This window comes from Grus americana, chromosome 31 (assembly GCF_028858705.1).
Source record: "Grus americana isolate bGruAme1 chromosome 31, bGruAme1.mat, whole genome shotgun sequence".
Taxonomy (NCBI): Eukaryota; Metazoa; Chordata; class Aves; order Gruiformes; family Gruidae; genus Grus; species Grus americana.
This window is the reverse complement of record NC_072882.1, coordinates 2,014,092-2,041,624: the sequence shown is the minus strand read 5'-3', so window position 1 is coordinate 2,041,624 and position 27,533 is coordinate 2,014,092. Positions and strand designations below refer to the sequence as shown.

Below are 27,533 nucleotides of genomic sequence, written 5' to 3'. Positions count from 1 at the left end.
ATAATAAAAAAGGCAGCTGGGGAGGGGGGAACGGGGAGGGAGGTGTGAAATTCATTTTTATTATTCAGATGTGTGATGAATTCCTATTATTGGAGTAGACAGACTGTGAGGAATAATAACAGGAACTGTAAACTTTGGAAGTTAACAGGAAAAATCATGTCGCCTCTCTGCATTATACACAGAGCAAACACCTGTCTGCAAGGGCTGGGGGACAGCGAGGATTTTCACGACCACATTACTCAAGCTCTGAGTCACCGTAATGAGTGAAAATAAACTGGCTGTGCCAGGCCCTACACGACACGTATCTGTGCCTCAGCGCGCAGGCAAAGAGCGTTTCAGAGACCCGGGAGACGGGAATCGGGAGGCAATCAGGCAGGACAGTTGCCTGCTTCCCTGGCTTTTGTTTTCTTCCCCTTCCTCATCTCCATCCATCCCTGCTTCTCGTCCCGTTAATCTAGGCAACGCTAGGGGACTCCAGCATCCTCCCAAAGTCTTTGCACAAATACAACAGCGTGGAATTGTTATTGCAGGGATGACATAAGAATCCAGACATAATGTTTAGCTCCCGGGTTGATTATAATGAAATAGGCAGCATTTAAAAAAAAAAAAAAAAAGAAAGAAAGAAAAGAAGATAAAGAGAGGCTTTCTTACTTCCAAACCCGAACCGATTTGATGTGAATTGCAGAGAATGAGATATAGAGCCCCATGATGTCATTTATAGAGTCTGGCCTTTTCTGACTCCGGCTTCGCTTTCAGAGCAGCAATAGTTTTTAACTTCAAAGAGAATATCAAGTGCTTGGCACGCTGCCTGGGAGCGGGTGCAGAGATGCTGGCCCGCACTCCAGGGAGAAGCGGAGATATGGATCTCTGTCAAATACTCTCCACTACAGAGACGCGGAGGGAGATGTATTCCCTCCTTCCCTCACCGCCATCGCCCTCACTGCCTGGCTGCAGGATCTTATCAGCCAGGTCCAGCCTGGGTGGCTCCTCCTCACCGCGGAAGCTGCGGAGGCCACCTCAGCAGAAGACACAGGACCAAGGTCTGTCCTGTCCTGCCAGGCGCAGCAGCTGGAAGGTGATGGAGCAGAGACCAAGATGAAGATTCCCTTCCTTTACATCTTACGCAGGTTTTATCTGCTTAGACCTACTTAGGGGGTAGAGAGGATCAGCAAAAGCCGTCACTCACCGAGATAGCCCTGTGTTTTCTTCTGTAGTGCAGTTACGGGGCAGTCCTTGTGAGCCAGCAGGAGCTGTTTAAGTTGAGCAACTTCGTTCCTCAGTAGCGTAACTTCATTCTGAGATCGAAAAAACAAACACGCACATATGCATCGCTCATGTTATTGACAGCAGCCTCTAGCAACGGCAGGACATTTATGTGCCCTGCAAACTTACAATTTGTCGTCTAATTTGAGATGCCTCTGGCCCAAGAACACCAAACAAAGTTTCTGGGTTTGGGGAATTTAGTGTGCAAGACATGGACTGCAGCACTTCTTTCCACCGCTGGCTGGAAAGCCCCTCGTTATGTTCATCATCTAATCCTGGACATACATTTGCCTGAACCCTCCTGCTAATGCCAACTGCTTGAGTCAGACACTCTGGCGTGTCGTTGGCTCCGATGGAAAACTAGACGGAGCGAGAAGCTGAGTGTACAACCAGCTCAGCCCACGCCAGGCCGTGGGGAACGGCCGTGCTCCTCCAAGCCCTTGGTACCTCTGTGAGCTTCTTCCTTAAACCAGATCTACTCCTCTGAAAACTTCGTGCAGCATTTTATTCCTCTATTGAAATGTTTGGACAAACAGCTGAAACCCAGTCAATTGTATTTCAAAATTGCCCGAGGAAACAGTTTCTATAATTATCTTGGGAAAAGAATAAAAATACCATGATCAGTGCTATTGAAAAAATCCCACCGCGTGAGTCACTAGCCACCAGCAAAAGAAAAAGCCCAGAATGGGCACGAGTTCAGCCTTTGCAGACCCTTCAATCCTCAGCCAGTGCTGAGAGCATTAACAAGGGGGCTAATGGCAATGGAAGTGAAATCTGTACTTTCAGATGCGCTGCACTTCTGCTAGGCATGCTGGGGGTGCTGCCAGAGAGCCACAGGAAAATCTTTTTCTCCAGAAAAAAAAATCTGTGTGGCTGCAAGCGGCAGCTGCAGAGCCTCCCTGCTCACCCCGGCGCCACATCCACCGTGCAGGGAAGGGAACTGGGACGGCTTCTGCTGACCCCGTGCCAGCAGAGAGCTCTCCCTCACGCAGGGGAGGTTTCCACTCTGCAAATACAGCTGCTTCCTGGGGCCTCCGCGCTCTGCTCCTGAGGCTGGCGTTGCTCCTTGAGCTCCGGGCGGAGGCAGAGCCCGTTCGAGGGGGACAGGGAGGGAAACGAGAGCACTGAAGCACTTTTCCCCCATGGCCTGCTCGAGGCAGAGCATCAGGATGGAAAGGAAGGAGGGAAATCTAGGCACAGAGGCAGAAATCCCGCTCCAGAGCGCAGCATCCAAATGCACGTTGTCTCTGCAGCACGGGGAAGACGTTCCCTCCGGAGCGACGGTCCTAACGCTGGCAAAGGGCTGTGCTCAGCCTCCACGGTTACATACTCACGCTCAGCTGGATGTTCTGGGTCGTGAGCTCCTCGGCTTTCTTCTCCAAGGAAGACACCCAGAGCTTGCGTTTCTGACGGCAGCGGGACGCAGCAGCCCGGTTCCGTTCCAGGAACCGTTGCCGGCGTTCGTCAGGGTCTTCGTCAACCGTGCGTCTCCGTCGCCCGCCGGTGCTGGGGGTGGGCTGGGCAGGGGAAACCTGGAGATGGAGCACGTGAAAGAGAGATACTGAAAAAAAGCCAGACACGCGCCGGCATAACAAAGTTTGGCAAAGGAGACGCCAGCTCTTGCGGCTGGGGCGAAAAGGGATTCGTTTTTACAGAGCAGCCAGAACCGCACACTGCAGGGACGGACCGAGGGCAGCCCTGGCTGCCACGGGGAGCTGGGGACAAAACCCCTTTCACGGGTGTTTCTGGCCCTTCCTCAGCTGAGTCTGAAGTGCCCCGCAGACTTAAGGGATGAATCCACACGAACTCTCTGAGATCCTGAACCCAGTGAACATGTGAACATCAGGCAAATTGGTTAAATCCCAAACTCCTACGGTCAGCTCGTGGCACGTAACTGGCAGCAAAAGTTTCCTCCGCTCCGTGCCGAGAAGCTAACATGGCAAATGACCACGGGCAATTCAGGGGAAACGGCCTTCCTTTTAATTTCACTTAAGTGACTTTAAAAAGCACTTAATGCTACAATGACTTAGGAGATTCCCACGTGGCCAGCTACCACGTATCAGCTGACAGAGGGTGACGTCCAGCTGCAGGGCTGGGAGCCCTCGATCCCGCTGACGCATGTAACCACACACGGTCAAAGCGACGTCTCCATTTGGGTTCACCAACTCCATTTGGGTTCACCAACTCCAATTGGGTTCACTAACTCACTTGTGGAGCACAAATTGCAGTTTTTGAGTGGGTGATTTGCTTTAAAAATTCATTTGGGTTAAATTTTCCCTGAATGTCTTCAGCTAAACAAGCTCTCAGATGCAACTGGTACAAAAAGATTTCGTAACGCCGCACATTTCCCGGTTTTATTTCGGGAGAACAAAGGAAAAGTCAGCGAGGACAAACGGTCCTGCAGACACAGCCTTGCCGGCGCTTCTGCGAGGGCTCTGTAATTACACCGCCACAATCGGGGAGTGCAGTTACACTTCGGTACTCGCTGTCAGGCAGCATATGGATATTAAACTTTTGGAAGCCTATCTAACTGACGGAGCAGGTGGCGATCCTGATGGAAGGCTGGCATTTGGTTAGCTGGCAGGAGCCAGTGGAGTTGATTGCCTAAGAGGGGAGCGTTTAACCCCAGTAATTGAGCAGGGAGAAGAGAGCAAAATATTCTTTTGAAACTCCAGACCTTGTCAAGCAAATTAACACGTTGCTGAAGTTTTCTGCCTGGTGGCATTTGAGAGCATTAGCGCTGAAGCGGCACTGAAAAAAACAAGGGGTTTTAACCCGTTCCGCAAACCAGGAAGCCGCAAGGTTTTCCTTTTCTTTCCCTGAGGCCCAGAAACCCCCAGCACCTCCAGCCCAGCCTTGGGCGCTAAGCGGCAGCAGACCTGTGGCTGAGCTGGGGAAGGGGCATCAGGATGCTGGACAAGGATCTGACTCTGCTCCGGACGTGCGGTCACCATCGTGCTGGCTGAGCCCACCACCAGATTGCTGCCATTCAGTGAGGAAGATGCCGTCAAGCTGGCCTTCAGCCTCTGTTAAAGGAGGGGAAAAAAAAGGACATCAGTGGACCTGTTAAGGCTTTAACCAGCTTCTCTAACATTCAAGGAGCCAGGCCGCCGGGGAACGGGCTCTTCGGGGACTGCGGCGGATTCAAATCCAACTGAAAGCCATCACCATCTGGTCTACCCAAAGACAGACAGCGGCTTCCAACTTAGGCTCAAGCAGACAGGTGTCCGCATCCCAAAATTGCTACTGCAACTGGCACCGATCTGCTCCCCAGCCGGCAGGCTCTGCAGAAAGACCACGGACTGGACTGCGGAGCCCGAACTGCCCTCTAGCATGTGCAGAGTCCTTCTGGGATGGAAAAGGACCTACGCGTGATCAAGACTGGGTCTTGTAAGTTCCTTCTCTGGGCAGCCGGACACATGCCAGCGGGGCAGGATGGCTGCTTCACGCCTCGAACAGAGTTTAAGATCTCTCATCCCACTTGTAGCTCTGATCCGCCCATGAATCCTGCAGACACCTAAACAGGGTGCGATGGGAGCAGTGACAATGCACACCAGCGACGGTGAGCAGCACTGCCCTAAGAGGTGGGTTTGCAAACACCTCCACCCTGTCTGTCTCAGCCAAAAAAACCCCAGGGAGTTTTGCTGCTCTTTGTTTGCAAAGTCAGGTTTGCTTCCCCCCCTCTGCGTGCACCTAGTTTGAGCCACAAAGAGGAAAATTCTTTCGTAAACTTTTAAAGAGGTCTACGTGAAAACCATTACCAGGATCCTTGGATTACAGCGCAACATCTCTTCTCTTGGCTCTGCCTTCCTCAAGCCCACCTCCAACCCATCTGTTATCTTGGAACTGAAAGCACCAGCTTTACAAAACAGCCGCGTTTAGGATGGGGCTGAGGTTTATCTTGACAACAGCGTGCCTGCTCTGCCTGCCAGAGCCGCAGCGCTGATTAGTCTAATATTCCTGGTGGCATTTGCAACACCTGCTCTCGGTGCAGGGAGGCACGCCGACGGCTGCTCAGGATTTCGGAGAAGCGGCGGCTCTTCGCGAAGGCTGCAGGGAAAAAGTCTCCAGACGGAATCTCTGCTGGAGGAGCTAGTGAAGACTTAGGGACAACACCGTGGATGCGACACCCTCCCCGGAATGTATTTGGACACTTACCATTTTGGCTTCTGAGTGTACTGGAAGTCCTGAGGGCGAAATGGACCCGCTGCTGTTGATGGGTGGTCCAGGAATACCGGGAATGTTCGGCACCATGGACATCGGCCGAGCCAGCTAGCGGGGAGGAAGCAAGGCATGGGTTTTGGAAGCTGAGGTGCTTTCGCAAGCGCGCTCAGCAAAGCGGCTCTGTAATAATTCCCCGACTGAGCACATTTATAAATCTTGACAAACGCTCGGCGTTTAACTACTGCCATCAATTACGCCTGCTGTCACCGAAGGCCAGCAGCCACTCCTTTGGTGGCCACGGTGGCTGTTTCGGAGTCGCCCAGCCATACCAGCCTAGCGCTGAGGACAGGGAGGAGGGCAGCCCTAAAGCGTCCCGCCTTCCCTTCCCTCCCCGAGGGCTTCTCCCCACCAGTACAGGAGCACGGACGGAGAGGGAGGGCACGAGATCCCCTCTGCTTCTCTGCCCAGCTCTATCACAAAGCTGCTGCAACACCAAGGGTAAGTCGCAGCACCCCTCTGAAACATGGGGAGCTTTCTCCCTCACCAAAGAGGGGAAAAACCAGAATTTACGTGTGCTTTTATAAGCCACTCAGGTACACTGTTGCAAAGCACTACAAAGGCAAGTGGCGTTTCAAACGATCAGGAAGGTGCGAAGATGTTTCTGCGCCCACAAGCTATGCCGAGCTGCCTGCTGCCTGCCTGCTTTGACGTCAATGTTCCCGTTACCTGAGGCAGAAGGTTTTGGCCATTACTCACTCAAAACCCGAAAGACATGCCCAGCAGGACAGACAGGATTCACACGGGCTGCTTGGTCGGGAGCTGAAGTGCTCGGAAGACGTACAAACCACCCACTGGGCAAATCTGCTCGTGAGTTCTGCACCACGGAAAATTCTCCGTACGCAAAAAGAACAACCCGCAAGGCTGATATTCCTACAGCTCTGTAGCACGCTGGCGAGGTTAGGGTGGCTTTCCTGGCTTGCAAAGACCAACATGTTCTCTGCAAGCTCGAATGGTTTCAATTGAGGCACGCTGTTCCAAATGGAAGCAGCTAATCAGGGATCCTACGGTTCCCAGCCCTGGATCAATGGCATGAGCCATCTGTCCAGGCAAGGCTTTGTTTTTTTCCAGACTTATTGCCCTCTAGTGTGATCGTCATGTTATTACTACCTTCCCAGAGCTGGCCCCCTTCCTCCTCCTCCTCTTCCAGTCTTATCTTGCACAGAGGGGGAGATATATTTTAATTTTTACAAAATGGAAGTGTCTGTGTATATTTGGCAGGGGAAAAAACATCGTCCCCTCCTCTGCCGCGCAGAGCTGGGTTGGAAGTTTCTCTCACCGATATAACAGAAGGCATCTGTACGGGAGGGCCTGGGAGGACGGGCATGGTCTGTCCGTTTGCAAGCTGCACGACAAGTGGAAGGGAACCTGTGGGAGACCTGGAGAAACAACAATTCAAGTTCTCATGGATTATTTCAGGCTTATGCTGTCCCAGCAGCCCCATGAGCTCAAGGGCAGAAGCACAAATTCATTCTGGTTAGTGGATTTGGGCTCGTTTTCCCATTTCTGAATGGCGTGTTCTGAACATGGGGTGCAAAGCCTAACTGAGCACACGTTAAGGTAGCTCAGCCGCTTGCACGCTCGCCGCACGGCAGCCAGTACGTGCCGACATTGCGCCGAGGCAACGCAGGCTGCCGCCTCTCGACCGGGGCCAGCACCGACACTGATGACCAACGTTACGACGCGCCCTGGTTAACTCCTGGGCGTACACCGGCTGGCCAAAAGCCCCGAGACACGATGCCCACCTGAACAGACAGAAAAGCACATCCAGGGGCTGCTGCAGCTCCTGCTCCGGGAGATTAAAAGTGTCCTCCCGGGCTGAGCCTGGCACCGGGCAGATGGGGGATCTGGGCAGCTGCTCCTACCAGTAACTTCTTGGCCTCTGAGCCATGTCTGCTGCGCTCCCACGAGAGGGTTTGCAAGGATTTAGCTTTCCATTAACAAGAGCTTCTGACTCTGACTCCAGAGAAAAACTCCTAAATATGGAGTCGATGCAGGGCTGGCTCGTGTCTGCACAGACAACGGCTCTGGGAGACGGGAACGGTCCCGCTCACTGCAGGCCGGTGGAGGAGGCGATCGCACCGGAGCCTAATTGTGACAAATTAAAAATACCAAGAACTTTTTCCATCGCAGATCACTTTGCGGTGAAAGGCAGCGTTTCCGCACGTGGTGACAGGCACGCACACACCCCTGCCTCCCTTTCAGAGCGTTCACAAACCTCATCGCGCTCCGGCTCTGACCCTCCGGACTCAGCCCTTCTAGGAGAGCGAAGGAAAAGCCGGAGCTGATCCGCTCCCGCTGATGGGGAGAGGAAGGAAACCATCCCTGCCAGCAAGGGCTGATCTCCCGCAACTCCTCAGCTCATGGCAGCGCAGCAGGGAGCCGAATGGAGGCAGAGACGAGCCAGGAAGAGAAGAGTAGAGCTGCTGGGAGCCTGACTTTGGGGGAGGGAGAAAAGAAATTTGTTGCTGCCTCTTCTGCTGAGCCCAGGGAAGGGGACGGATGAGGCTGGGCTGCCTGGGATCCTCGGAGGAAACGGCGCTGGCGTGGAGTAACGGCAGGGTGGGGAGAAGCAGGGGACGCGGGTCAGAGGGGGGAGTTCATCGTGCCAATAACTCAGGCTGGAATTTTTAAGGCTGCCTTGGGAACGTGAAAGCTCGACTCTCATTCATTTCTATTGGGCATCCCAAATCCTCCAGGCTGCTTTGAAAATCCCAGCCTAACAAGGCGAGTTACAGGGAGGTCACAGCCTCCCCTCCATCTCTGTCATGCTGACAAGCCTACCACGTCCACAGCGGCCCTAACACAGGGACCCTCGTTAAAACTGCAGCCCCAACTCTCCGTAGAGCGCGTTCGACTCACGCCCTAGGAGGGATCTACCCCTGTGGGCTGCAAAGGGCACATAAAATCATACTGAAGTCCAGCGTACTCCAGTTCTGACTTTTTTTGTGCCTCCAAGCACGAGGGGACTCGGTGTCTCTGCCTGTGCGGGGTTACAGAAGGAACATAATGCCCTTTCAAAACCCCAGGACAATCACTTAACCCCTTAATGCCTCAAGACAGAATTTAAAACTTTCCATCAGGAAGCCTGGATTGATGGTGCCAGAGGGGTCAAAGCAAAAACACACAGAAAAATATGAACTGACAGCTGAAAAAAACGGCTTGGTTAATGTAAGGAGCCAGCCTCACACAAGGGTAATTAGAAAGAGGCCAGGACCACAGCAAAAAAGAAGCATCCTGACACCAAAGAATAGAAGTGGGGCTAAATATACGTCTCCTGAGGGCGCATTGTAATGCGTTTCCTGCATCCTTCAGGCTCCTTCCTTTTATGTGCGGGGCCAGAGCTACCTAACAGTGTGGCAGGCTCATAACCGCTGCAGCGAGTGCTCTGGAGCCTCCGATCCAGATTGTTAAAGGGGCAAAAAGGAGCAGGTCATTAGATCTGCTGAAACAAACAGCTCCCGAGGCAGAAGCTGACCATGAAGGAGGCCAGCAGGTTGCAGAAGAGGTTACACTTCAGAGGCAACAGCTGTCTGAGAAAATCCCAAAGCCGTTAAAGATCCAGACAATTTCCTACCGTCGGTTTAGCTGAGTTCTCTTCGCCGCATCAGGCTGCAAAAGCAACTTGGGAGTCCCCAGTCAGGCCACGCTCCCATCGTAGACAGCGAGCGTCATGTCAACGTGGTTGGGGACTGGGTTTAATTTCTCCCCGCGGTGAGTTTTGTCTCGTTTCGTTACACTATGACAATTAGTTCCTGCTTTCTGCACTTACACCCCATTCTGCTTTTGGAGACAGTGCTGCAACGAGGCCCTTATGCCCAAGCAGCCGCAGCGGGAACCGCGGCACCTCAGTTGTTCTGACAATCAAGGAACTTATTTAGGTACCTAATTACTGCCCAGAAAGCCTGACGGTACGGGAGAAAAAAACCTGAGCGCGCATTTCCCTCCTCTGTACTTACCCAAGCTGTCTGTTGGAAGGGGGAGCCTGGGTAATGACGGAGGTCGGAGAAGGCAGCGTAGGGTGGAGCGGGTCGTAACCCAAGTGTAGAGGCAGCGAGCCTGGACGCACGATGGTTGGAGTAGGCGTAGAAATGATTACAGGCTTGGAGGTGATCTCCTGAAGAGGATCAACAGACAAAAGGAGACATGCTGTTACTTATTAGTTTAATAATCACCTGCCTGTCTTCCTTCTGATGGCTTAAAAGCAATTTAGGGACAATTAAGGCGCCTTTGTCACAGAAAGTGAGGCATGGAGGGGAGCGACTCGGCCACAGCCACGCTGATGTGATGTCAGTGCAGGGAACGGGGCACGGAAATCCAGACTCCTGCTGCCTGCAGCAGCCACTGGGATATAATCCCCCTCTCCAAATTACTGCTCCAGCTCCAGCTAACATCTCTAGAGCGGGAAATAATTCAGATGGAGACTGCGTGACCTGGACTAATCTGCTCGGAATCACCAGCCAGCCCCACAGGACACAGGGAGCCGGTCTCAAAGAAGATGCGTTACTTGTTTGGCACTTTTGCCCTGCCAGAAAAGCATTCCCAGGGTGAACAGCAAAGCTTCCTGCATCAGCCAAATCCACGTGGAGACTTAAGGCCAGCAGACGTGTATTTTAGAGATCAAGTTTTTCTCTTTATTTCTAAAGCGAGGGGAACCTCACAAACCCAAATCAGGCCTTGGCACCCAAGCGGAAAAAAAGCTTGTTCTCACCCGGAGAAGGAGAGACCAACATCTCTGCGGGGCACGGTCGGGGAGACCTACCTTCTCCTTGTTCGGTGGCGACCGCGGGTTAGACGCAGGGCTGTCTGGCGGGGAAGAGTCCACCTCCACTGGCTCTTCCTCCTTTATCTTGATGTCCGGGGTGGAGGGCAGTGACATGTCCAGGGCTCCGGCATTCTACAGGAAAACCAGCCACGGATTGAAAGGACAATTAGCTCATATTGTTTGTGAAACATTTGGCTGCTCCCAGAGGAAGAGCTACAGCTCTGAGCTCTTGCCAAATTATTATTATTTATTTGTACTGAAGTAGCATCTGGGAGCCTGAGGCGGAGAGCGGTGCCGCGCCGCGTCGGTCCCGTCCAAACAGAGACGGAGGCCTAGGAAAGAGGGTTTCTGCCCCAGATGGCACCATTTTGTGGTTTCTCAGTAACACACACGATTCTTTCCACGGGTTTGTTGTTGGTTGGGGTTTTTTTTTCATAAAAGGGCTCTGCTAAGGAGAACAGGTAACAAAGCCAAATGCCTGCGAGTTACAGAAGGCACTTTCATTCACAGAAGAGCTGTAAAGCATTGTATAAATCAGCCTGAATTATTTTATTACCCGATTATCAAAAGCAAACAAAGAGCCATGCAAGTTATTAAATATCTATGAGCGCCCCATTAAAATAAAACCCAACCATATGCCTGAACCTGGCAACTTGCCACCACCCTGGGTTCCAGCAGTGCCACGTGCCCCATTTTAACCAGTTAATGACTTGCTGGGGACGGGAAAAGGGCAGGGTGACAACAAAGGGGTGACACACACAACTAGACTGAGCGGCCACCGCTCCCCTCCCTAGACCTGGAGGAAGAGAAAACCTGGGAGAAGATGGCACACGGGAGCACCGGAGGAGCACGCACCGGAGCGAGACTCCGACTGCAGGATGCTGCGTTCAGTTGGGCTCCAACAGACCTTGCAAATCACCCGGTCCCTCTCTCCGTCCCGGGCAGGAGAAACTCTCCCTAAATCAGTCCTGACGGCTGTTTGTCCATCCTGCTCTTCCTCCCTCCCTCTCTCCGCAATCAATCCCAGCGCTTTCTTTTCCCTCGCCCGGCGGCTGACAGTTCGTCCTAGCATCTAACCTAAACCTCCTCCTTTGCTGCATTTTAAGTCCTCTCTAGGGAGGGAAAATTGCGGCAAGAGGGTAAATCCGGGCATCTACGGATGCTCTCGAGTGGGGTTCGGCTCCAGCGCCTCCGCTCCACGCTGCTTTACGCAGGAGCTTTGCTCGCGGGGAAGCGCGGTAACCATTTACCTGCCCTCTTAAGCAGAGATGTTGCACTGGGAATCACAAAGGAGAAGGGATTAACGTGCAGGAAAGTTTCAAACCACTTAAAGCGCCTCCAGGGAAGCTCCTGCTGTGCCTATGTTTTTAATTAACACGCTGGTGTCGAGACCACCCTCGGAACTGGAGGACAAAACACAACAGCAGCAACTGGGCTCAATGCGGCCAAATGTTGAAAGCATCTCAGAAATGCAGCAGGCAGCTCTGGCCAGGTTCGGTGAGTGACAAGCCATCTGGGCCCGGGGGACTTCGCCCGTGCAGAGATTTTCTAGGAGGGGATAATGCTTTCCCTTACCACCTGAAACCACCCCAAACTTCACGCCGCCCCGTTCGCCTGGCTGCCGGCAGAAATATTTAGACTGCAGTCATCCTAAAGCAAAAAAAAGGAAAACATCTGACAGCCTCAGGATCTTAGCTGCAGCCATTAGGTAGTGCAGCCCGGGAGATGGGTGGTCTTACATATAAAACGACTGGCTAGACTGTGGGCTGCTCAACCATTTATATGTGAAACCACAACCGAAAAGCTACCTTCTCCCAGTGCTCGGGGTCTGGGCTGCAGAGAACAAAAGGCAGGGAATTCAGAGCATAAAATGCCACGCAGCCCCGACAAGGCCCTGCAGCATACCAATGAGAAAGATCAATTTATGCTTTAAAGAGCCCTGTTATTAGGAGAGCGGGTGAAAGACAGTTTTCAGTTTTAATTCTGAATTCCTCCGTTCCCCATCTCGGTGAAGATTTACGCGGCTGTGCTCCTGCAGTTTATTTCCGAGCAGCGCCGCTGACTGTGAGCGTATGTACATACATATATCAATTTAGTAAATGTATGTGCCAGTCTAAGAGCCCAATACGCATCTGCTGCTCCTCAGATCCTGGAAAGGGGGAGGGAAACGTCCTTAATTAGCTGCTATCTGACGAGATCCCGTTGTCCTTCAGACCCTTGCGCTCCTGAGGTTGGCAGGGGCAGCCCGAATCGATACCGCTTGCATATGAGGGAGCTCTTTGTTAGGAAAAGCCTGGCTCCTCCATAGAGCCCCTCTCTCTCTTTTGCACGTACCCTGCCAGCGTTCCAATGCTAAAGGCACAGGGCTGAGCTGGGTCTCTTCCCTGCTGATTGCACCTTAAAGGCATCATCGTTAAGGATCTTCGTTAAGCTCAGAGTGAATTTTTGCTCAGATCCTGAGTGCTTAACAGAATCCTGCTCTTTTCCTGCATCTCCTTCCCAAGGTGCAAGGTATTTTGGGTCCTGCCTTTTTTTTTTCTTTTTAAATCTTTTTTGAAGTGCAAAGCCAAAGGAATAATAAACCATTAAAATCCGCTCTCACCAGGCCTCGGATTGCGGGATAGCTAGCCAAAGTCACCCGAGTTAGAAAAATAAAGTCCCACGTAAGCCAGCATATTAAATCCGAGACCACACTTAGTTACCCTACGACATATGCCTTTCATCAGAACAGCACCGTCCCTCCTCCAGCCCCCACAATATGCGCCTGGCTCAGTTTTACGGCAACGGTGGACTTTGCCTCTTGCCTTTTTCTCGTCATCCTCCGCGGCTTTCTTGAACTCGTGCTCAAAGGAGCTGGCCAGTTCATTGAAGAGTCCCACTTCTTCGCAGTTTTTCAAGAACCGAGTTGGGGTCGGAGTCTGATCTGTTTGGGTTGTAATACCAAGCATCGGTCAAAGAGAGGCTAGAAAATTCATTTTAACCACCTTAGTCCTCTCCGGGGACCCCTAGAAAATGTGGCCTCTGTTTTGGGAAAGTCTGGATGCTTTTCCGCTAAGGTGCGTGTCCTGTTTGCAAAGCAAGTGACAAGTCAGAAAGGGGAAAATAATTTCTTGTTGATTTTGTTTCTCTGTTTAAAACAATAATCATCGCAGCGAGAGGCGTGCAGTGGTTTCTGTGAAACCCCTGCCTGTGGGTCGTGTCCTGTCCCTCCCACCCCGGGGTTTTGCCTGTCCTCAGCTAAATTGCTGCTGCAAGGAATGAAAATCTCCCTGAAACAGCAGATCTTAAAAATACGGAGCGATGAGAAGGGAAACGGCTGATCGGAGCAGCTCCACCGCTGATGTGGAATAGAGCCGGGCAGAGTCGCTTCCCTCTCTGTGTCAGCTCTGTACATTAATGCGCATCCTAGGACAGACGGCTACGTGGGAGTGCTAATAATTACCACCACTGTCCAAAGCAATCCCTCTGGGGCCCGTTTTCCACCATATTAACACGTTGAGTCATGATCTCTCTGGCCATCACCCAGGCTATAAAGCAGAAAGAAATCTCCCCGCTCCCAGCGAGCCTCGTTTTTTTCTGCGTGACGTTAGGTCAGGAGTCCAGGTACTAGCGGGAGCCCGGCACGAGCACGTTACACCGAAAGAATCCATCTGGCAGAAAACTACATAGATTTTTAAGCACAAAGGGGATCCCTGGGATAGTTTAGCCTGACCTTCTGCATAAAACATCGGCTGTTTGGCACGGATACTCCCCGTTTGAGCGCAGTAGCTGTGCTCGAGCTGAAGTGTCTACGGAAAACATCCCATTTGATTTCAAACCGGCCAGCGGTGGAGAGTCTCCCGCAGCCTTCGGGAAGCGACTCTGGCAATGACTTCGCCTTGCTGTTGCAGAATTACGCTTTATTTCCAGCCTGACTTCAAACCCTACCTATTGGTTTTGTTAAAAAAGCAAAGGCCTCCTCTGAGTACACTTTGGTTCCCCCAAAATCTCTCTTCATTAAACCAAGAAACTTTGTCAACTAAAGATCTCCGCAGGAGGCTGTTTTTCCAGCGCTTTAATGGCTCTCAGGGCTCTTTTTGGACCATTCCCCATTTAGCAATGTCCTTTCGAGCCACGTACGCCAGCCCGGGGCCCAAATCTCCAGCAGAAGTTTTCAGTGTCGCAATGCAAAGCCGTATAACCTCTCTCGTCCTACCCTTCCCCAATTCGTACCTCCAGGAATTGCGGCAGCTCTTCCGCCCACAGCATCACCCCAGAAGTGCACGTTCCCATTTAAATAAGTCTCTCTGCTGCCAGCTATAACCGGCAGAGAGAGAACAATTCTTTATGACTCTCTTTAGCTTAACCGCGGAGTTACGGCAAGAGATGTACGATGAATCCTCCTGCTCATTAACACACAGGCTGCTGCCCTGGACTCGGCACAAAGCAAGAGGGAGGGAGAGAACAAGAAAATCCAGAGACAAAATGGTGGCTTATAAAAAAAAAACAACAAAAAAGGGCAATAACGCCCTAGATCTCACTGCTCAAAGCCAGCATGCTTTATTGCCCTCGCAATTCCCCGTCAAGATCTCAGGCAGGAAAAGCCTGTGATAAACAAGCTGGTCTTGCCCTGACCACAGCTAAATAAGTTGGGTTTGGGGTTTTTTTTTTGCTTTGCGGTTTACTCCAGAGCAGCTCACTGAGCATCAGCGCAGAGGAGCTCGGAGAGGGGGCTTAGACCTGCCCTCGCTGCCGTTCCTTGTGCTCAAACTGAAGCGTTTCAGCCCAACCCACGGTTTTACCGGCGAGAGTTTGCGCGCGGGAGGAGCGTACACCTCTGGGAGCTGCAAAGATGAGGGCTTTTAATGCTGCACCCCTGCTAGAGCGGGGGGACTTTGGCTGGAGATGGGACCGTACCCCGTTTCTGCTCCCCTGTCACCGCCTGGCCAATTTACACCCTGGGTTTATCAAGCAAAAGCTCCCCCTCCCCCTGCGCACCCTGTTTAAAAAGGGGCCGAACTGAAGAAAAAACGACTTTTAGGAATCGGAGGTTTCTTTCAGCCACTGCCCCAAATTCTTCGCCATCAACTCCCATTAGCCTGATCCCATTTGAAATTAATTCTCCCTCTGGGAGCCCTCCCCTGGGCTCTGCCCTTCCAGCAAAGGCTGTACGAGCTCTCTTACGATCCTACCCACAGCTACAATTAACTTGGAGCCTTTAAGAAACCAACAGAATTGCTATTTCCTACTCGAACACTGATTTTGGGCTGGAGATGAACCTGGGAAAAGGGTGCCAGGCTCTTACAGCAGACACTTCATTTCCCCTTAGGAACTCTCGAGGCTTCCGAAAACATTTCCTCCTCTCTTCTTGTTCTCAGCAACAGCTTTTTCATCCAGCGGTAACACAAACCTCACGCCCTTTAAGGAGCCCGAAGGAAAGGGGACTGACAAGGCAGGAGAGTATCTATAACCGGCAATAATCTACTGCCAGACAACAATATACATGTTTTTTTCTTTTCCCCCCCCCCCCCCAATCTTATAAAGGCTGCATTGACCGCACGCTGCCAGAGCGCCTCATTCGGGCTCTGTAAATGCACTCTCGGCAGTAGCCAGTGCACTCGATGGCGTTTTAATTTATTAACTGCTAGCCTAAAAGCTCAAGAAAATTGACACCTGGGCTGAGGAGAGGAAGCTGGTTTTGTCAGATTTTGTTCATCGTCCTCAAAGCACATGCAGAAACGTGAAAGACCTTTTGTCCATAAATCTTCCAGTCTTAATAAAAAGGGTGAGAGCTAAAAAAAAAAAAAAAAACCCAAGGAAAAAAAAAAAACCCCACACCACAAAACCTGATACTACCATAAAAAAAGAAAAAAAATAGAAACTTGGAAGCCTCTGGCTTTCCTTTCCTCCTGATTAAATGCAGATCACAAGAGCTTTTTATGGGAGGTAGAGACGTTTTTCAGTGCATCTGGTCCCTGGTATTAATCTTGCAGTCATGCTATATTAATGTGCACCATTTTCAGAGCTGGCCTGGATTGAACGCCACATACCTGCTATGATGACTGAGTCAGTTCGAGCAGGGCCGAATTTCAATGTCATCTCATGCTTGTGTTTATGAACCGCCAGGTGGTCCTCGTTTGTAAACCTCTGAAATGAAACAATTTAGAAAATCGTGAATAAATGCATTTTGTGTTTTACGGGTACATCCTGCAGCAGGGTGGGGGGGAAAGAGAACCGCCCGGAGAGCAACTGTAACACAATCGCTGCCGAGCGTTAAGCAAAACCAGAGCGGGACAGATTGTTTGAGAAGCGGTGTGTGAACACATTGCTCAAAATGAAAAAGCCATTACATGGGGCTTCTAGGGAACGGGGGACAAATATTTTTAATAATCCCTTTTTTTTTTTTTCAAGCGGCAGGACCACGCGGTGGCTGCAACCGATGTAGGAAATGCAAATCCGCCCCGTTCGGTGAGATGCGCCGCTTTATTGCTGGCTAATGGAGGGATGAATTAGGCGCTATTAGGGGGTCAGGCAACTTTTTTTGGACGGCGTGCGGCGGAGTTGGCACCCGCCTGGCAATTCAGGCCGGGGCTTTATGGAGCAGGACGGAGGCGGCTGCCCGCCGTCCCTGCCCACGGCTCTTTGCAACGCCACGGAGCAGCCCGAAGCACGGCCGCCGTCGAAGCGGGAGGGGACGGACGGACACAGGTTTCACGTGCCGTAAAGACGCCGTCTGAAATTCCACCTGCGGGAGGATTGCGGAATAAAAACCCACCCGTGATGGTTTTAGGGATGCGAGAGCAAGGAGGCAGGGCTGGGTGCGGGGTGGGGGGGCCGTCGCTGACACCCAGACAAAACGCTTTAAACGGCTGCACCAGCCCCGAGCATGGAGATTGAGGAAAGGGAGAGGGAGGGGGAAGAGGCAGGGATGGGGTTAAAGCAAATAATCATAAAGACCCGAGGATGGATTGCGCCTCTCCTAATAGACTGCGACAAACCGGGAGGCTGAGGGCATTGCACGGGCCGTACTGCAGGATTTTTATGCATCCGGGAGCTGCGCAACGTCGGGCTTGTTTCTAGAAAGAGCCGCTGCTGCAGCAAAGAATTTTTGCCCTTTTCCCCTTCCTTTTTTTTTTCCTCTCTCTTTAAACCATCCAACAAACAAACCAACCCAAAGCCACCTGTTTTGGTGAATTAGCTCAAGCGTGACACCCCGGGTTCGCTCGCTCTTTCCGATGCTTATTTACGACTCAAATTTTTTTTTTTTTTTTTTTTTTTATCGAGCAAAGCTGCGTTTTCCAGGCTAGAAGCTGCGGCGGCGCCTTCCCGGGAGCCGTGTGACGGGGCTGGGGAGGGGGGGAGAGACATTAGCAGAGGCAAGGGACAACGGGCGCATCCGCACACGTCCCATCGATCTTCCCCTTCGGCGCAATAACAAGTGTTATGCAAAACGTCCTTCAAAGACGTTGCATCCAAAGGTGCTTTTGATGGCGACTCGTTAACGGGGGCTGAAATTAAAATAAATTAGAGCTGGTGGGTCTTAACACACTTGCAGGGAGAAAACACCAAAGAGGTTTTTGCCCGCGTAACTCCGGGCATCCAGCTCCCCGATCTGATCCGTAACTAAACCTTAAATAACATTTTCGATGGTTTTGCTAAAGATACACGTGTTCTGGGTTTCTTTCCTCCCCGCAGCTTTCGAAAGCCTCAGCTCTGCTCCAGCCCAAACGTGACTCATTTCCAAACGGCGTTAACAAATCTCGGCGACGCCAAAACGGCACCGAACAAAGGAGAAGGCGAGCGAACCGCCGCCGCGTTCCAAGGGAGACAAAATTTGCGGCATCGTTTTGCACCGCACCATAAAGCGTTCGTAGGAAGGGGGGAACCGGGGAGAAAGGGTGGGCATCGACACTTTGTCATGTTTCTGGCCCAAAAATCACCCTGGTTTTTAACGTAGTCGGCTGCCAACCCAGCTCGCCCCTTGTGACGCGGCGACGAGCCGTTAGCGGAGGAAAATAGGTGGGTTACGGTAAGAGGAGAAAAATAAATCAGGGTTTTTTGTGAGGACAGAGGAGCAGCCGGTTTCAGATGAATATTTAGCAGGCAGGCGGCCGCTGCTCCAGCGGCGTCTCGAAATACTGAACATACGGAGACGGGAAAAAAAGGAAAGGGAAGATAATTCCCCAACTCTCCGACTCCGTTTTGTACTGGGTAAAGAAATGAGAGATTTTTAGGTCAATGAGGGAAGCAGCAAGAGGACGAGGTAGGGAATGGGGTCACATTTCTCTCCCCCGCCAGCCTCGGCTCAATACCTCTGAATTTATTTTAATCTTTCATTTTGCTCCATTGCAGGATTAGGGGGGTTTTTTTACAATTTTTTTTTTTTTCTAGGGCACTTTTCCTGCTTTCGGCGTGCGTTACAGCTCTATTTAACATCTTTATGTGGTCTCACTAGCTTGGGAGCTCTCTCTTTCTCTGCACAGAAATGCTCACAGACACAATATATCTTTCTACATACATTTCCAAACGCCGAAACCTAGAGGCTGAGTCTGGCACTTCAGTTCTAAATCATGTCATTTTACACAGAGAAGAAAGCAGGGGGGGAGAACGGGGGAAGAGTAGGGGAAAAAAAAAATGGAATGAGTTAAAGCCACAGCACTGGCTTTAATATTTAATCTCCTTCCATCAGCAGCTGACATATAGCAGTGTTATTTCAGCCTGCTATTTTGCGGGTGTCTGAATTAAAAAGAAGATGTAGACTGTAAACTCTTTGGGACGAGGGACAGGCGCTGGGATAACGCCGCTGCCTCGGCCCTGAAAGCGGCGGCGACTCTTCAACGCTGTGTAAAATAGGAGTTTAAACACCTATTTTATAAATGCCCAGCCCCGATTTCTGCTTTTCTCTTCTCCCCACGGCTGTCTTTGGTACAGGGGACGGAGCAGGCGGATGGCATTTGGGGTTTGGGTAAACATGGGGCCGGGTTATTTACCCCAGAGAGAGTAACAGCTTTTTGAAGAAAACAGATTTGATGCAGACTAAGGCTGGCCAGGCTGCATTCTTTACTCAACAGGCTGTGACAGCTCGATGAATAAATGCGCTCGTTTAAAAATCTTTATTTAATAGGACACAATACTTCCAGCTGGACCAACGTGCCATCTCCATTAGAGCAAGAGCCAGAGAATAAATGCAGTAGGCTGAAGGCTGGATCTTTAGTCAGAAGGAGATTTTTTCCATCGGTTTAATAAGCACAACATGAAAAACAAGGGGTTGCTCGGGGTTTTTCCTTGCCTTTGTAAAGCCTACAAACCGCGTTCGACGCAAGAGGAGGGTTGGCGAGTGCCGAACCCACCGCATCCAACCCTCCCGGCTCTCCCGGCAGCTCCAGCGCACAAGCTGCACGGCTATTTTTTAACCTTGACAGTAATTTTCAGAGAACATAAACACCGGCTGCGCACCGAGCCGGTCGCCTGGCCAAAATTCAGTTTTAATATAGACCGGGTGTAGGCTGCAACAGCACAAACTGTTCCACGGGTGCACACTCATAAAAAGGGGACTTTACCTTGCCGAAAGCACAAGCTCCGGTACAATCTCACCAGACCTGAAAAGGGGCGAGGAGCCAAACCTATCTCCATCAAACTCATCACAGGGCTGAATTAATAAGCTGTCATTAATACTGGGAAGCCAAAACGCTGCTCCAACCTTAACTCCAGCACAGCGGGTGTGTTATCCTGCCCACGGACACCACGGTGCTGCCGTGACATGGTTGAAGCACCTGGATACCAGGGGAAAGAGGAGAAGTCAGCACTTGTCTTGCAACTGCAGTGCTAGAGGTAAATGACTGCACTGAGCGCTCCGGCGCGGGTAAGCTGAGCTCAGAGTCACCGAGTTTAAAAGGTGCCACAATAGGTTTCACTTCCAAAGCCTGTCTGGTTGCTGCAGTGCCCTACAGCGAGCGATAGCGCTGCCATCGGCCCAGGACAAGGGGGCTGGGGGATGCCCTGGGCTCTGCTTTGCTCTCCTGGCACTGCCTCGGGTGAGGGGCACCTACCTCCTTCATTTGGGGACCTCCCAGTGGGCAGGACACCCGCACAAACCCGCTAAGGCCACGGGGAGATGCTGGACCTCCTGCACGCATCCCAGCCCACCCAGCATCCGACGCAGCACATCGTCCCCGCGCTTCCCGGCTTTGAGGCAGACCCGCCTGCCTACGCCCCATCCATACATCTCGCCGTGACAGGGCTCAGATGGATTTCTAGCCGCTTGGCAGGCTGGATAGATATTCCCTGTTCACTCGGCACAACTGCAGAGGTAACTAATGCGGGGTCACGGATGCCCCCAAGGGCTGGGTGCCCAAAGGTTAGCCGTTACGGCTGTGAGTGATGTGACCCCCCAGTTCTGGCACAGATCTGGGCTCCATCTCACCCATTTCCCATCTGAGCAATGACAACGATAATTCCCTCCCTTGCAGAGAGGCTGTAAGGATTAATTCGCTAATGTGCATAAAGTGCCCCGATACTGGAGTGATTCATAGATTTTAAAGGCCGGGGGACCATTACAATTATCTGCCTGGGACCACGTGAATCCCCAGATGAGCCCATTTCCATAGGAAAGGAGGTGTCACGAGACAACGAAGCGAGAACGTCGCAAAGACTTGTTGGTTTGAAAGTATGCAACAATAGCATGGCCAAGTTGTCTTAGTTTTACACTTACAAGGGATGACACGCAAAGATTTTGGACCCGTTTCCTCTTGGAGGGTTCCCCGTAAGGCAGTGCTCACCGGGCCAGGTTTCAGAAGAGCTCGGAGCCCGGTTGCTCCCACTGGAAAATTCGTGGCTACGTTTTCGAAAGCAGCCAGGACACCGAGTCCGTTGCAGCTCGAAGGTGGCCGCACCAGCTGTAATTACCGAGCACTTCTGGAAAGCTGGTTTCAGTGGCAGCGTCCTTCCGCTAGAGGAGGGAAGAGACAGCACCTCCACAAGCCTGAATGAGGATAAATGACAAGAGTGAAGGTTTATGAGCGATCAGCTCAAGAATAATAAAAAAACCAGATCATGTATTGCACGTATAGGTATTCAAAGAGAGCTTTGCCGCTCCCGCTCGAGCACAAAGCCTTTCGCAGGAGGGGGAGCGGCTGCTCGGTGGGCTGCGAGCGCAGCACGGGCTTTATACCGAGAACGCCCCTGAGCCAAGGTCATTTCATCCCAGGCTGTACGGGGGAGAAACAAAAACCTGCAAGAGAGAACCTTTTGCGAGAGGCAATCTCCACGGCCGCATCGGTCGGGGAACGTCAGCACAGCGTCCGCTTCAGGGCTTTTGCTTTGTCGCTGCCGCAGCGGGGTCGTTTCTTGCATTGCGGCAGGATGCTCGTCTGCAAAATGATCGGGTAATATTAAGCGCTCGGTGCCCTTCCCAAGTGGGAGGCGGCAGGAAAAAGCTTATTTCTACTCACTTAGGTCCTGTGAAAATCAGAAAGGCCACAGCCAGCTCAGTCACCTCGGAAAGCAGAGGGTTTGGAGGCGTTTTGTGCAATAGCCCTCCTGCAGCTTCCCCCCCCCCATTAAAACTGCATCGAGATTTAAACCTTGAAATGTTATTTTTGGCTCAGGCAACGCCAGGGATCCATGTGGCTATGCCTTTTACTTTAAAAATTTGCTTACATCCTGCCCTGTGATTAATTCATGCTCCTTTCCTTTTTTTAAAAAAAAAAAAAGAATAAGAATAATAATCAGAAACTTCAGCCTGCTCACAGGCAGCGTTCAGTGCCGGTGTTCGGAAGTCACGTCCAAAGAGCCAAAACGCCCTTTAACAAGCACTTTGTTTGGGATGAACATTGTGCAAACCACCACAAAATTTGCCTTTTTTTCTTTCCTTTTGGTTTTTTTTTGCTTAGAGAGACCCATCTGCCTTCAGATTTTGTTTTTCCGGGAGATTGTGTGTTTTAAGTTAGTTATCACAGATCGGTGCTGCACAGCAGCATCTTGCGTGTCGTATAATCTGCCCTCCAAATGCAGACGGCTCCATGTCGGGCTTCTCTCATCTCCAGCAAGCAGAGGGAGAGGAGCAGCAAGGTTAAGATGCCAACGCGTGACACAGGACGCTTCGGTTTCCCTGAGATCAGCACCTGGGAGGTGACAGACGAGCTACATTTTTTTTATAATGCAACAACAACCAGGCCGGAGGGAGCCGATTTTTATGGGCACTTCAGTATTCGGCTCCTACCAAATCACTGGCAATTAGTGCCGAGATACTCAGGTTGCTCCACAAACTTCCCTGCAATTTAAACAAAGAGTTAACCAGGTTCTGGAGCTCGTCCCATCCCTGTTCCTCCTTGGCCAGAAGGGCAGAGCATTTAACTCGGAGTAGGTAAATAATTTAATTTACATTTCTATAGCTTCACTTATCCCAGAGGGCTTCTCATACACATGCCCCTCCGCTGAAATGCAGGTGTTTCAGCAGGGGGGAAGGCAGCAACCATCTGGCCTACAGCACACCACGTAGCGGCGAGGAGGGAAGCATTCGGCCAAGGACATATGGGGCAAACTCTTTAATAAGCTCTGTATTTAACTTTTTTTTTTCATTTTAATAAAGTCTCATGTGCTAGACACAGCTTCTCCTTCACCTCCAGCACACCTGAGCTGAGCATCAGCACGTCTGGGTGCAGACAAAAACAACTGGCAACGCTCCGGAGCAGCCGACTTGCTCGGCTAGGAAGGCATTCATCCCAGCTGGATGTAACCTAGGTTGGACATGGGGGGGCTTTAGCTATCAAACCCGACCTTCCAGCCGCCGGAATTACAGCCCAAACCCCAGATTGCAAATCTAAGATGGGAAGATCAGGCTCGTAAATCTCTAATGGGTGTACGCTACGTGGGAGCAGGCAGGATTTTCTAAGACACCGATGCTCTCCTCCTCTGCTCGAGTGATGCTCATGGGGGAACGGAGACGTCGAGGAGCCAGTCCGCTCCTCCCGAGCCCTCCGTCCGCAGGCATCGGCTGCTCCATCCTGTCGGCAGCAGATCTCTGCAGCCAGACGCAGACGAGCGATGTGGGGACCTGCCCGCCGTCGCACAAAGCCTGCGGCGCTCGGCTAAAACCTAGAAACGCAATAATTATTTACTTCCACACGGTGGAGCATTTTTAGCCTTGTTTCGATAAAAGCGAAGGTTATTAAAATACATGTATTAATTACCGCTGCCACATAACTTAAGAGGAGAGGCACAGCGGTAATTAACGGAGGTGAGCGAGGGGGTGGAGTTGCAGAACGTCAGCGACTCCACAGCTTGTGCCTATGGATACGCGCCTGCCCCATGGGAACCCCCAGATAGCTCCAGCGTGGATGTGAATCATTATTACGTCCCCCTGCTCGAATCCCAGCAGCACCACAGGTTTTCAGTGTGACCTTGGGCAAGCCATCAATTCTTTCCCTACCTACCAGACAGAGCAAATAAAAAGGGAAAAGGCACCATACTTCACGAGGGCGTTCGGAGAGGAAGCCGACCGCGCATGCAAGTACCAGGAGCCATGTGAGAAACACTGCAGAAAAAAAAAAATATATTAACAAAGGCAATTACAGCTGTGTTTCCCTAACCGTATTTCAAGCGCGGGCACTCGGTGATTCATTAGGAGCTCGGCATCTCTTCCCATCACAAGAGCTGGGGAATAGAGACCAAGGAAAACGGGCAGAGGCACGGCGGAGGGCAGGGAGCTTGGGCTAAGTGAAATTCCTGCCCTGCCCTACCGCAGAGAGCTGCTCAGGCTGAGCAGTTTAGGAAGTTATGTGGCATTGCGGGAGGAAAAGGGGTGAATTATGCAGCCGGGCTGTGGTGTTATTTGTGGGGCCCTGCCCTCGTGCAATGCAGAGAAAGAATCATGAGTGGTGCTGGTGGTAGAGAAGAAAGGGTAAAAAAGAGGGAAGAAAAAAAAAAAAATCCCCCCCCCCAAGACTTCGGATCTACCACAGAAACCCAATCTGGGCTCCTGCCTTCCCCTGCAAGCCTCTGCTGTTTACCAAATGAGTCACCCTTCCTGCCTTGAACGCTCGACAGCTCCTGAATGAATAATCTGGGAGCAAAGAGTCTTTCTCAGCAAACAAACAGCATCGGCAGCAAGCCCCGCGCGACGCATGCATGCGAGAGATAATTTATAGAGTGAAAAGAAAAGAATAACAGGAAACTCCTTCTCTGCATACCCCAAGAAACAAGAATGTATGTGTAAAAATAATTAAATCCGAACTGGAGTCGATTAATTTGTCTACAGGGTTGAGGATTTGTGCTTTGGGAGGCTGCACGGGGATCTTAAAAAGTCTCTGGACGGTGGCCAAGCCTGTCAATACCGCACGGGTGAGGAGAGGCTTTGGCAGCAGGTGCCGGAGCACACGCAGCTCCGGCAGCGCCGTGGTACGAGCCGCTCCGGCTTCCCTGCTCCCTGCCAAACCATACATCGGAGCCGAGAGCTCGGCCTCGTTGGAAACGCAGCCCTTAAACCCGGGGTGACAACGGGGAGTCTTGCAGCCTGCGGGGACGCTGAGATGCTCCCCCAGCAAGGCAGAGCGATCGGCACCAGGAAAGCGAGCTTAAAACCGTAGGTAAAGGGAAACCGAGTGGTTTGAGCGGGCAGAACTGAGTCGAAACCAGAATTCGGATGTCCCCCTTGGACCTTGAGATACTCAATGCATGCACGTCGGAGCGAGGGTCTGCGGTGCAGCACGGATGCTGCTGGGAGCTGCCGTGCCCAGGCACGGGACGGTGCTATCTCCCTTTCGGTACTTACCCCGGGAAAAGCGTAAGAGAAAGCTGTGCTGGGAAAGCAGGACTCCAGCAATGGACTCTGCTCCGAACAACCGGTCCCTCAACTCCAATCCAACCCCTTACGGTCTTTTCCAAAGTAAATTCTCAAGGGCCGAGGGAGCAGAGGTTCAATTTGGTGTCATCCGAGAGGTTTGGTGGTTGTTCTCTCGGAAGATGCCTCACACCAGGCTAACACAGTCCTCTCCGCTGCACTATTGTTTCAGGGCTACAAGAAAGTCAATCCTAAAAAAACCCCCACGTTAGCTCCAATGGAAAAAAGCGCTCATTGTGCCAGTGTGCTGCAGCTTGAAAAAGTCGATGTGACTCAGCCTTGACCTTTGAACACGACCACAATTAGAAAAGGATGCCACGGTCCCCATTCAGGTTTTTTTAATGCACTGGAAGGTTGATTTCCTTCAATTCATTTGCAATATTGGGTACGCGCCCACCCATTCGTGGTGTGCGAGCCTCTCTTTACAGGCTTTATCGCCTGAAAAAAGCCGTGTTTTTTGTGAACCTCTCCTGGGGAAGCTCCAACTCCAACAGTTTGGGGAGGGCATCGCGTTAAATGAAGACAGAATTGAGGTGGTTTAGAGGTTTGGCTTTTTCCTCATTAATGTTGGCATTTGCTAGGGAGAGGGAACAAGCTATAAGGAAACGCAGCACACTGAACTGGAGGTGCGTGGGCACGACTTAAATACACTCACGTAGTCTAAAAACTGGGAGGGTAATCGTTGAGGGTGGTAGATGGGGTATCATCGAGTGGAGAGGGACAAAATGCAAGAGGCAAATTGAGATTTATGGATCCTCGGCTACCCTGAGAAGCGACGGGGGGCATTTTGGAAATAAGCTGCAGAAATAAGAGGGGTCTGGCCCCCTTTGTCTATACCGCAAGGTGCGAGCACTCTGCAGAAGCTCAGCGGGGATCACTTCGGCCACCTCCGATTGCACAGATGTCCCAGCGCAAGACGTGAAATGAGAGACCGAGGAATTCACCAAACCCCAGCTTTGACCCCAGTCAGGCCAGAGCCAATCCTGCCCTCGCATCCCTTCCCATCCATCCTTATTTACGGAGCTCCCCGATCTTATCTGAGGGCGTGATTTCCCCCTACGACTAACCCATTCTGTAGCTCCCTTCATCTTCTTTATTCCAAGGAACGTTTAAAGCACAAACACCCTTCCAGCACCAGTTGTGATCACCAGCACCACTTACAAAAACACATCCTCTCTTTGTGCCTCTCCACGCCTTTCTCCCGGAGATTTCAGCCAACCTGCAAAGCCCCTTCGCTCTTTTTCTGCTCAGACACAGACACAAAACGAAGTCCTGCATTTCATATAGACCATGATAAGTTGTCAGATGTCAGCGCACCGCAGTAATTAAGGTTTTAAAAGGAGATAGGCAGCAGCAGAAAAAAAAAAATTCCGGGCGTTTGACTATTTTTGCCTCTTGGAAGAGCCACCTGTTTTATCGTAACAGGTAGATTTATGGGCATATTAACGCGGCGCTGCTGCTCCCACCCTGATGAGGTTCTCAGTGACCCTCTTCTCTCTCGAGATTTATGATTTCTCAGAGCAGACTATTGCAGAGGGGTCTGACTCCAAGCTCTTTGCCTGACTCCATCCTGCACCAAGGACCCGGATCCTTCCCCCCTCCTCCTCCGCCAAAATCATCTGCAATCATTATGCAACTGCACCGTCTTTCAAAAGGTGCCAAGTTTTCCCCAGCAAGTCGGGTCAGGTTTACGGAGAAACAGGTCTCCTTGGTCTTCTGACATTCGTTTCCAAAGGCCTCGCGACGCTTGCCGTTACAGGAGCTCAGGACGGGGAGGTTTCAGCCGTCTACACAACAGGATTATGTTCGAGGAGTGCATTAACACGCTCCCAGCTCTCCGGCGCTCGCCTGTGTACTTAGTGACCCGGCAAAATCCCCAGCAAAAGCCTTTCTGCGTCTGAAGCGGACTCCCCAGCTGCAATTCACACCAACCCAGGGCTCTCGCTCGCTTCTAATTGCCTCCTTAGCCGCTCCTGGCTAATGGTAAACCCTTTTAACATTACTTTCCACCTGCAGCCCTTAATAAAAATTAAGTGGATAAACTCTTAAGTGCAAGAAAAGAAAAAAAAAAAAATCAGACAAGATAGAGCCAAGCATAACGCAAGCAGCTTTCCCATAAGCTTTTCCCCACGTTGTTTGATCTACAGCCGTGCTCCCAGCCTCGCAAGCGGAGATTACCCCCGCCGAGGTGCCAACTGGGTGATGATTCAGCGATGTAGAAATATACAGCTGAGGTCACCAAAATCGCTTTACTCGCATCCTTAGGGTCTTAACAATTTTTCCGCCTACGTTATGGGCTGCAGATAATAAAATTTCACATAGCAGTCAAAGCAAAATGCATTTAAATTTTCTTCTAAAGCTTACAAATGTTTGAGGTTTATAGCAAACATCACACAAGCCTCTTAAAAGGGAGAGAAGCTAACACAGCAATCACAAATTGGTTTTAATATCTAAAACGCGTGCAGG

At 51.4% G+C, this 27,533-nt stretch overlaps 1 protein-coding gene across 4 annotated transcripts in view; it reads right to left on the bottom strand.

The window, feature by feature from the left end:
• LOC129198146 (cyclic AMP-dependent transcription factor ATF-7) overlaps positions 1 to 27,533 on the bottom strand; it is a 68,617-nt gene that overhangs the window by 6,831 nt on the left and 34,253 nt on the right. For 3 of the 4 annotated variants that reach the window (XM_054807235.1, XM_054807237.1, XM_054807236.1), the window contains 9 exons: positions 16,279 to 16,375; positions 13,054 to 13,172; positions 10,247 to 10,381; positions 9,444 to 9,601; positions 6,764 to 6,863; positions 5,422 to 5,535; positions 4,143 to 4,289; positions 2,598 to 2,795; positions 1,187 to 1,295 (listed from right to left, as the gene is read on the bottom strand). In XM_054807235.1, the coding sequence (XP_054663210.1) occupies positions 1,187 to 1,295; positions 2,598 to 2,795; positions 4,143 to 4,289; positions 5,422 to 5,535; positions 6,764 to 6,863; positions 9,444 to 9,601; positions 10,247 to 10,381; positions 13,054 to 13,172; positions 16,279 to 16,375 (1,177 nt within the window). The remainder of the gene's footprint in view (positions 1 to 1,186; positions 1,296 to 2,597; positions 2,796 to 4,142; positions 4,290 to 5,421; positions 5,536 to 6,763; positions 6,864 to 9,443; positions 9,602 to 10,246; positions 10,382 to 13,053; positions 13,173 to 16,278; positions 16,376 to 27,533) is intronic. The other variant, XM_054807239.1, reaches the window with a different exon arrangement.